Raw genomic sequence first — 10640 nt, 5'->3', positions numbered from 1 at the left:
GAGGAGGGAAGTGTGGGATTTTGGAAAGGGAAAATGGACTCATGAAAAATTACATCCCTTGAAATGAAAATGGTATGGTTGGTAAGGTCTAAAAGTTTGTATCCCTTGATTCCAAAGGGATAACCAAGAAAAACACATCTTCGACCTCTAGGATCAAATTTATTTCTACCATTTAAAAGGGTGGCTGCAAAGCATAGGGAACCAAATACTCTCATGTGAGCATAAGCAGGTTTTTTGTTAAACAGGAGTTCATATGAAGTCTTATTATTTAAAAGAGGGGTTGGAATTCTGTTGATGATATATGTTGCTATCAAAAGACAGTCACTCCAATATTCTGAAGGTAAATTAGCTTGAAAACGAAGGGCACGAGCAACATTAAGCAAGTGCTGGTGTTTCCTCTCAACAATGCCATTTTGTTGAGGGGTTTCCACACAGCTTTTGTGATGAATAATGCCTTTTTCATTAAAAAAATCTGTCATGCAAAATTCAGCACCATTATCACTTCTCAGGATTTTAATTTTGAGTCCAAATTGGGTTTCTACCAAAGTATAGAAAGATTTGATACATGCTCTGGTTTCAGCTTTGGTAGAGAGTAAATAAAGCCAAGTGGTACGAGAAAAGTCATCCACTATTGTCAAAAAATATTTAGAACCATCATGTGCAATAGTGGGGCTAGGTCCCCATAAATCACAATGAATCAGTTCAAATATTCTAGAGGAAATATGAACACTGTCAGGAAATGGTAATCGATGGAACTTTGCTAATGGACAAATATGGCAAGGTTTTTCATTAATGGAAGCTGTGTGCTTGCTTACAATAGGGTCAGAAACCAACTTTAATCTAGAAAAAGACAAATGACCCAGGCGACAGTGCCATAGATCAGCATGAGCAACAGAGTTAACAGCAGAAACTGAAGAAATAAGATCTGTGTGAGTGTTATGAGTATAATCTGAGAGGGATTGTGCAAGGGCTGAAGGAGAGATGTTTGTGCAGATCATGTGGTACAGACCATGTCTTAGCTCACCCTTCCCAATCGTTCTCCAAGAAGGCAGGTCCTGAATGAAACAACAATTTGAGAAGAAAAGTAAACAACAAGTTAGAGAATGGGTTAACTTGGTTGCTGAAATTAAATTAAATGAGAATGAAGGGACACAAAGAACATCCCTCAAGATGATAGTATTTGTCAAATGAATGGTACCAACATGTGTCACCGAGGCTGAGCTTCCATTGGGAAGCTTGACTGAGTAAGCAACAACCGAGGTAATGGAAGTGAAAAAAGAAGTGCTACAGACCATATGGTCTGTGGCACCCGTGTCAATTATCCAACTAGAAGAAGAGTTGTGTAGGGAACTCTGTGTGTGTGTAGAAAGAGATTGATATATACCAGACATTTTGGAAGAAGGAACAGGAGATTGAGAGGGTTGAGGTTGATTGCCAGAGTGAAGAACATTGGCTGCAATTGAAGAATCCTGAGGTTGAATTAAAGACATAAGCTGCTGGTATTGAAACTTGGTCAAACCAATCCTGTCATCACTAACAATTTCAGGGTCAGTAGCATTAGAATGAATGGCTTGGTTAGCAAGAAAACCAGGAGCCTGCTGCTTGGCATGAAACTTGTGACCAGGTGGGTAACCATTCAACTTGTAGCACTTGTCGATTGTATGGCCAGTTAAGTTGTAGTGTGAACAGATGGGGGCTGCTGCATTGCCAAGTTTGAAGCAGTTTTCCAATAAATGGCCAGAAATCTTGCAATGGCTGCAATATGGCCTTTCCTTTTTGGAAGAAGGATTTGTTTTGGAAAATTTTGAAGGGGGAAAAGATTTCTTAATGGCCAATACCATGGTTTCAGTGGAAGGGACAGTGGATATTAGTTGGTGGTGCCTTTCTTGTTGCTGAATGAGGGAGAAGACTTTTGTGACAGGGGGAATGGGGTCCATCAACATGATTTGGTCTCGGATAGGGGAATAGGAGTCATGTAAACCCATTAGAAATTGGAGAACACAATCTCTCTGGTATCTATCCAAAAGGGGTTTCATGGTGCCACAATTACAAACGGGAATAGGGTTATAGATGGAGAGTTCATCCCAGATAGTCTTCAACTTACCATAGTATAAACTTACTGAATCATGTTCCTGAAGAAGGCCAGCTAGTGCTTTCTTGAGTTGGAAAATTCGTGGGCCATTTTGTTGAGAGAAACGGTCCTGAAGATCTTGCCAAATTTCCTTAGCATTATCCACAAAAACAACACTAGATTTAATAGAGGGACTTACAGAGTTTTGTATCCATGAAACAACCATGTCATTGCACCTTTCCCACAGGTCTAGTAAAGGGTCCATGGAATCAGTAGGTTGCAAGAGGGAACCATTAATGAAACCAATCTTATTTTTTGCACGAAGGGCACGGCGCATGGCACGGGACCAAGTGGCGTAGTTGTCTGCAGTAAGAGGCTCAGATACGAGGGTAATGGCAGGGTTATCTCCATGATCCAAGCGAAAAGGATTGGCTGGATCAGAAAGGTTGAGGTAACGAGATAAGGTGTTTGTGTTAAGGTCTGAGTGGGATTTGGGAAATTTGGGGGATTTGGGGGAGGTGGGTGTTTCCATCAAAAAATCTTTCAGTGGCTCTGTGATACCATGTAAGAAGGTAATAGGCAATGTTGCAATGCAGCTAAGTGCAGCAGAAAAACAATGAAAAATAGAGAGATAAGTGGATGGAAGAAGAAGAAAATGATTCCTTTTTATATTGTATCCTCTCGTACACAAAAGGTGCTAGTATATATACAGCAAAATATTCTAACTAACTAACTGCAAGTTCAAATGAGCAAATGACATCTGTAAAGTAAATAACAAAACCAAAGAATAATGAAATATGACAGCTTATATACAAGGAATGGTGGGGTCTAAACGACTTGTAGCTTGCCCTGTATCCTCTAACATACAATAAAACTCCCAGTTTGTTTAATAATATACTCTGTATAGATAACTATGTACGCATGATTTGTTTCAGCTCATTCTCACTTTAATCCATTCCGAGGAACTTTGAATGTTAACCATCATAATCTGAATTGCAAAATGTTAGACACTCGGCAAAGAAATTTCTTGTTACAGCAGAATCTTCTTCTTGAACATTCGACCTCCATTACTCAATTATATAACAGATGCTTCATTCAACTCCATAAATTGCATCTATTTGTAACGTTACATTTTAATGACATGCCTTCCCCATGCATATTGTTCATCCTCGTACTTTTTGTCATCTTCAGTCGTATCTACTCACGTGGCGCATTTTAATTGGTTTTACATGTCAAACCATTAAATCAATAGTCTTGAATGAAAAATGACACTGTTTAAGAAAAGAAAAAGGGAGACTGTTCGAGTATTCCCGATTATAAAAGTCACTGGGTGACCATATTTAGACATCGAAACCTCTCTGCATGATATGATATTTAGCACGAATTCCTGCTGAATAATTTTGAAGCTATGAAGTTGGCTCTCTCCCCTCTTTCTCTCGTTCTCTCTCCTCTTTTTTTTTTTTTTTCTTTTTTATTTTTGTGCTTGAATATGTCATTGAAAAGACAAATTATACGCAACATTCAGTGCGTAAACTACATGCAACATTCACGGCCATGGGTCTTAAAAGTTAAAACTTGAAAAAACAACGCAAATGAGAGAAGAAAGAAGATGGGAGAGGGAAGAAGAAAAATAAGAGAAATAAGAAGAAGAAAGAGGAGAAAACAAGGAGATGAAAGCGAGGGAAAAATTAATGAAATGGGTAGTGTTTTTCAAAGTATATATAATATTTAAGAAGTATATATTAAGTTATTAAGCGATATGCAACCTGGCCATCCCCTGTGCGGGCGGATTGCCCACATCTGGGATCCATGGAAGGGGCAGTGATAATCTTTGGTGGGAGAGGAGGCTCAGAAGAATTTGGCTCTGCGTTTTTCTCTAACAAGGGTTGAATATTGCACCAAGTAAATTACATAGACTATGATGTCATATGAAAAAAATAAAATAAAATAAGAGATTAAGATAAGAAGAATATGCTGCATAAGTAAGAACTCGTCACAGAAGTAATAAACACAACAATATTGTATAAATGAAATCTACTATTAAACCAATAATCTGTGAGGATGTAATTTACAAACGGGGATTTCTATGAGGCTCATGAAGAAATATTCAGAGCCAGAGGAGGCCACAGGCCTATTGCACGCCGTGCAATGACAAGCAGTAATCTAAGTTCTAACAAGGAAACATGGGTCTTGCCGAATGCAATAATATCAACCGGCAAGAGAATATAAAATGAAAAAAAGAATGCCAAGAGTCTCAGACCTTTTTCACTGTATGCTACAAAGACAAGAAGCCGCCAAGCAGTGATATGTGCATTAGGAAAGCAATCACGCTTATTACTATCTGCTTGTAAGGCTTATTCTGCACTGAACCGCTCCCACTTATCTGTCCAGCATTGACATATTCACTTTTCCCAGCACTTGTTGCAGAGACATTTACTGACATTGAACCTAATTTGATTAATTCAAAAGTGAGGAATTAGAGTTTGTTACAAAGTAGGGGGATCTTCTTGATTAATTTATAGATATGTTTCCCAATGCGAAAATTTATTAAAATCAGCTCATGCCTTTCTTTAATGATTATGTTTTCAGTTCATAGATTAAGGAAATTAAACATTTTACATCTGTATGGTGTCCGAAGGCCCTTTACAGATGAGGTCATGAAACTTACAGTCATAGTTAGCCCATCCTATTCGTTGACCAGCCAAATCATAAACAAATATTTTGTCTCTGAGGACAAGGTCTGCAAAAGATTGTGATATTGTTATCTTAAAGCACAAAAGTAATCCAAAAAATAATAAATAAATTAGTTCCAGCACCAGGTAGTAAAAAATATCTGCAATAAGTACGGAGGGTCTAACGAATCAAATGTGAAAATTAGCCTCAATTGGAGGGAAATGGAAATAAGGGCAATGAAATTATTCAGTGACATGCAAAAGCCAAATTAGAGCGGCTGATGCAGAAGCATGCTCATGTAATCGAAAGAGAATATCAGCATATCTCATGCATACTATGATCTAAAAACCAAAATAATATGCTTCAAATGAAACATGATTTGACTTTAAGGTTATTAGGAAACATTTAAAGTTTCAATATTTGACAGAATGTAAACATTTCAATTAAGTGGCGTCAGCCAAGGTCATCATTTAAAGAGAAATGTTTCATCCACAAATAGATACCACAAAAGTAAACTCACAAACTGATGTGTGAGTTTACTTCTGTGAGATTCCTTGGTGAATGCAGCACTTCTCTCAATTAAATCCAAGTTTCTTGTCAGTCTTCATACCTCCTAAAATTGTTATCCCTTGACCCTGTATTTTCTGTAATCCAATGCACCACACTGCAGAGCTACCCTGCAAAATGGATTCATCAAAATTAAAGATAAAAACTAGCAAGCCATCATTCAGCATATTGTGATAAGATAAAAACCAAACTAAATATTGGGAGTACTACAAAGCTTCATAGCTTGTTTGGGTTATTTATACTTTGCAAAAGATACCACAGCCATTGATTGGGTGGCAATAGTTGCGGCAGGATGCACACTAGGGAATATACAAGCAAGACATTATTTAAGTAGCCAGCATTAGATTATTCCTTCCTTTTACCGATAAAAAAATAAACAAATAAATAAATAAAAAAGTAACCAGCATTAGAGAATCTTATATCAATGTATAAAAGGAACAATTGGAATGCAAATAGCACTGCCAAGATGGGGTTACTACAGGACGTCAAATCTGGTCATGCAATATTCCTGAAGCCATTAATGGATTTAAAGTGAGAGGCGAGTTACACTGCATATCTGCATGCTTATTTTCCCGCAAGTCTGGAGAAGGGAAAGAGTGGTTAAATAGACATACTTAGAAGTTAGCATTCTAAACATGTTTTCAAAAGCCTGAAATAGAACAAGGAGCCAAATAATCAAAGCATGTGGAACCAATGGAGGGGAATTTTCAAAGGAATAGGGTAAATTGCTTCCCGCTCCAACCCACCTCTGATTTATATGCAAAAGCAAATATTCAGACCAGTCCTCAACAATTAAAAAAAATAGGGAAAAAAGAATTGGAAAAAAATAGGGAAAAAAGAATTGGGAGATTAAAATTTCAAAACTCACAACGGAATTTTGCTGTAGGAGATAATCCTGAGGTCTTAGAATCATGGCTGCGCCACCAGCGAAGTTTAAACTAACTTGAGGAAATACATCAGTGACACTGAATACAAAGTATGTGATGGTTCAGAGTTAAGATCATCTGAAAAGACTAGCACTCTAGCAAGAAGGAACTGAGATGATATAAGCAGAAAGCAAACCTGGAGGTAATTAAATAACATTGATTTCCTTTGGAAAGAACAGGTTGTGCTGATTGTGAAACAACACTTGTTATCTGCATTATAAGAAGATCACATGCTTCAATTTTTTTTCCCAAATACACATAAAATCACTCATGAACAAAAGCTATTATTTTCTCATCCATCTGAAAGGCATGTTAACAAGTAAAAGCTTTGCAGTCGTAAAATATTTCTCTCAAAAATAGCATACTAAGTAGTTTATGAAGCAACGAGAGTTTGCTCAATAGAAACATACAGCAGTGACGAAAGGACTGTACGCTTCTTCTGCAAGATATGCCAAAGTTGTCCCGGAATCAACTATGGTTCCTCGGTTGCTTGATGTTGCAAATACCTCTGGATCAATGGATAATGTTTGGCCATTGACAGAAATGCTCTGAAGATTCAAATTATAATGAGGCCTGAAATTTTGAACCGACAAGTGATCAGTCAAACCGACTGCAGTCAAGTAGTTTTATAGGATCCAATCTTTTGAAGCACTTATTAGAAAACAAAAATGGAAAAAATAACAAAAACTTTGACATATTATATTTGAGTTGAAACCTACAAATGTTCAGGAGACCTACAGGCACTAGATGCTCCTAAGAAAACCTCTCCAAAATAAGAGTTCTGAAGTGGCTTTCTTACTCAGCTGCACTAGTTGTTTTTTTTTCTTTTAATTTAAAATAAATTTTAAATAGATCAAAAATTGTGCCCCTGCATCTGAAGGACAGCTATTTAATTTTCAAGCCAAGTAGTGCAGCTCAAGTGACTTTTTCAGAGCACTCCTTTTGGGGTGGGTTTGGAGCTTTTGCTTAATGGGGCTTCATATACTCCTTTTCTTCCAGCAAATAAACTTGTAGAAGAACATTAAGAATCTGAGGTATAATGGTTCGCGTGATTCAAGTTGGTTTGTCAGTTCAAAGTAATTTGTGATAGGTATCTGCCCTTTCTGTGTTTATCAACTCAAAATAAAGTTGGAAAGTCAGAGCTTGACTCTCACACTGATTTTATCACATCAATTAGCATCCCCAAGACAGATTCGGTTCATGGTTATTAACACTAAGACATTGTAAACATATTGTCGAAGCCATACACAAGGTCTTTCTAACCATCTTGCAAAGTTCAAGAATATTGTGGGTTGATATCCTTTGTCATAGTGAACGCGTAAGATCAAGCCAACACCAATAATCTTCATGAACTTGCTCAGGGTGCTATCCAAGAGCATAGCAAAGACTACCTACCAACTGTTGGTACTGAACATAATGAACCAAATAAAATGAAAAAATAAAAAAAGATCTGCTGAACATAAGGCGATAAAAGTTTTTAACAAAAATACTCAAAGCTACAAAGAAAGTCAAAACCACACCATCCCCATCTCCTTCAATTATTTGAGCCACATCTTCTTACCCTCCGGCATTTGCGATGCCCATGAGACCATTTCCCTTTTTTAAAAACAAACTTATTTAAGCAACATGGCAGCCAAATTTGTGAATATGCTAATCCTTTATAGCTTAAAATGGTCCAAATGCGGGGTCCAACCGCAACGTGAAAAATCTAGGAATCTAATATTTTCAAATTTGTGAATTGAAAACATTACCAACAACTTGCATAACAAAGATCCCTCGAAGCATAACAAACTCAAAGGAATGGAGAATCTTAATAATGACTAGTTACAATATACAATTAAAGACAAACTATTACTTGGGCTGCACCTTTTCTTTCTATCATATATTTTCACCCAACCTTTCAGACAAGTCCCTGTGTTGATTTAAGTAAAGAAGAAACTTTTGAACCCCAAAATAGGCAACAATTTGCGTATGTTAAACTGATGCGAACCATATGACCTCCAAGATACCATTACAAAGTTCGTGATGTTTCAACAATAATCTTCTTTGGCAATGATTAAAATAAAAAAGAGAGAGTGAGACACTCTTGCAGCAGTCCCTTTAAAAACTGTTAGAATCACAGGGATGACAAAGCACCATTGATCATAAATACAGAAACTACCTGTCTCAAATCTTTCAATCATGGAAGCTGTGAAAAGTCATATATGTACAATATGTTTTGTATCGAAACCTATAAAGTTACTTAGCAAAAAGAACCTATAAAAAAAAAAAAAAAAAAATCTCTGAAAACACACAAAGAAGTCAAGCTAAAATCCAGCCAAAGGCCTGTCTGTGGCCTAATTGGCATTTACCCCCAGCCTCCAAAATGGAGGTTTGGAGTTCGAAACCCCCCCCCCCCCCCCCCCCCCCCCCTTTTCCCAAATGTATCAAAAAAATAAAGTCAAGCTAAAATCCATGACTGTTACTTCATACAATTTACATTTGCTGAAGATAACTTGGAGCAAAATAAAGTATTTAATGACATATTGCAGAATGTTAGCTGTAGCAAATTATTTCCGAGGAAAAGGAACATACTGTGATGGGACAAGTGGACTGTAAACTATATTAGGCTCCACGATTTCGCCGAACACCAATAAACCACCACCAGCATCGTCCCCTCTCAAGCAGTGGGAGAATACTTTTGGTGTCACTCCCCGTGAAGAAAGTTGTGAGATGACAGACATCTCCTGTTGTCCAAAACCGAAGATCCCATCAACTGCTCTATCTGATTTTGTCAAGTCTCCTGTCTGTGAAGTGCTACACCTGTTTCATGATCCACTACCTGAGGCAATGACTTCCAAGCTCGTACCAGATACCAAAAAAGAATACTACTTAGTCTCAAAAAAAATGATTTCTCACCCAAAAACAACAGGAGCTGAAGAATTTGTGGTCACTGCACCCCCAACAATCGCGTTGAAATGCATCAAGTCTGATACATAATAGCCCGATGTCCCGCTGCCATCTCCATACTGGAATCCGTATGCACATTGATTGTTCTGACTAGAGCAAGTGGCATCTGATGATTGAACTCCAACACTGCATCTCTGGTCTGTACAAGAGACCAATGAAGCTGTTGATGAGCTCCCAGGATCGAAGAATTCGAGCTGGATCTGTGAGAAAAACAAGCAACTGTATTGAAAATTCATAGCAGTATATTTCTCCTATCGTGGGACGTAACCATATAAAATAAATAATATGAGTGAGCAAAAGTGATACTTGGAGTCCACTCGTTTCGGGGCAACCATTGCAGCCGCTACAACTAACCCACAAAACATCACTTCCCGTATCAATCTGCACATAGAATTCTCTTGGAGGGGAACCCAATTGCACTTTGGTAAAATAAAGCCTATTAAAAATGCACAAATCAGTCAAATTTTGATGAAAAATCTCCTGCAAATTACAGAGAAACACAGAGAACCGAAGGCAAACCAAAAATAAGCCAAAGAAAGAGGGAAGAACTAGTACTAAAAGAGAATGAGTTTTTGTACTAAGCACTAACGCGCACAAAAAAAGGGGGAAAGAAAGAAAAGGAACCAACAGAGAGAAGAATTTACAAATTTAGAAACTGAAAAACTTGCACTATATAAGAAGCAGATAAGAAAAATATAAACAAACGGAGAACATCAGAATCCCATCAATAAGAAAACCGACGAAAGCAAACTACTCAAAATGATAGCTCATGCTCCAAAATCAATCAAACCCACAGAAAATCCAAACTCGCTCCAACACTATCGCATCAGAAACAAAAGACACTACGAAACGAAACACCACCCATAACTCAACATCCAAAATCATATTAAGAAAAGCACGCGCGCGCACGTCTATCAAATAATTACCCGACGATGTACGGATCGTAGGTACCCTGGACGGTAAAATCGATGACACCATCAGAAGACGACTGCAACATTCTTCCATGCCTGGCCATGTCCCGAGCCCTGAGTTCGCTCAATTCGATTCGTTGGCCAACCGGAAACGCTCTCTCCAGCTTCAGAGTTGCCGGGAAGCCGCACACAACCAAAGCAGCGGGCAACAGCGCCACCGCGATCAGAATACCGGCGGTAATACTCACCGCCATTTCCAGCAGCGCTCCCTCTCTCTCTCTCTCTCAGTTTTTCTCCCAACGGCAGTCGCATATATATATAATTACATATATATATAATATACGTAAAAGAATGTTTCAACGGAGAAATTTAAATAAGAAATTCAGCAAAGAAATAGGAGGCAAGGATTGAAGTCAGAGTTCTTCATCATCTTTTCGTGAGAAGAGTTCCAGAAAGAGAGAGAAGAGAGAGGAAAGGTCCGAGACAACAGCCCATAACAGAAGTTTAAAAAACAAATGTTACTTCATATTTACTGTAATATGT

At 37.9% G+C, this 10640-nt stretch overlaps 1 protein-coding gene across 2 annotated transcripts; it reads right to left on the bottom strand.

Moving 5' to 3' along the window:
- Positions 1 to 4090: 4090 nt before the first annotated feature.
- Positions 4091 to 10640, bottom strand: LOC122292627 (aspartic proteinase 36-like). Of its 2 annotated transcripts, XM_043101069.1 has the most exons (10): positions 10113 to 10639; positions 9493 to 9622; positions 9136 to 9386; positions 8812 to 9039; positions 6648 to 6810; positions 6374 to 6447; positions 6180 to 6276; positions 5355 to 5421; positions 4740 to 4811; positions 4091 to 4519 (listed from the first exon to the last, which is right to left on the bottom strand). In XM_043101069.1, the coding sequence occupies exons 1-10, from the start codon at positions 10349 to 10351 to the stop codon at positions 4347 to 4349; spliced, it is 1494 nt and encodes a 497-aa protein (XP_042957003.1). In that variant the 5' UTR covers positions 10352 to 10639; the 3' UTR covers positions 4091 to 4346. The 2 variants fall into 2 exon arrangements, with proteins under 2 accessions (XP_042957003.1, XP_042957004.1); XM_043101070.1 differs by lacking the exons at positions 4091 to 4519; positions 4740 to 4811; positions 5355 to 5421 and adding an exon at positions 5442 to 5891 and having other exon boundaries at positions 10113 to 10640.

This window comes from Carya illinoinensis, chromosome 13 (assembly GCF_018687715.1).
Source record: "Carya illinoinensis cultivar Pawnee chromosome 13, C.illinoinensisPawnee_v1, whole genome shotgun sequence".
NCBI lineage: Eukaryota > Viridiplantae > Streptophyta > Magnoliopsida > Fagales > Juglandaceae > Carya > Carya illinoinensis.
Note: the sequence above shows the minus strand (reverse complement) of the source record. Positions and strands in the feature narration are given on the sequence as shown.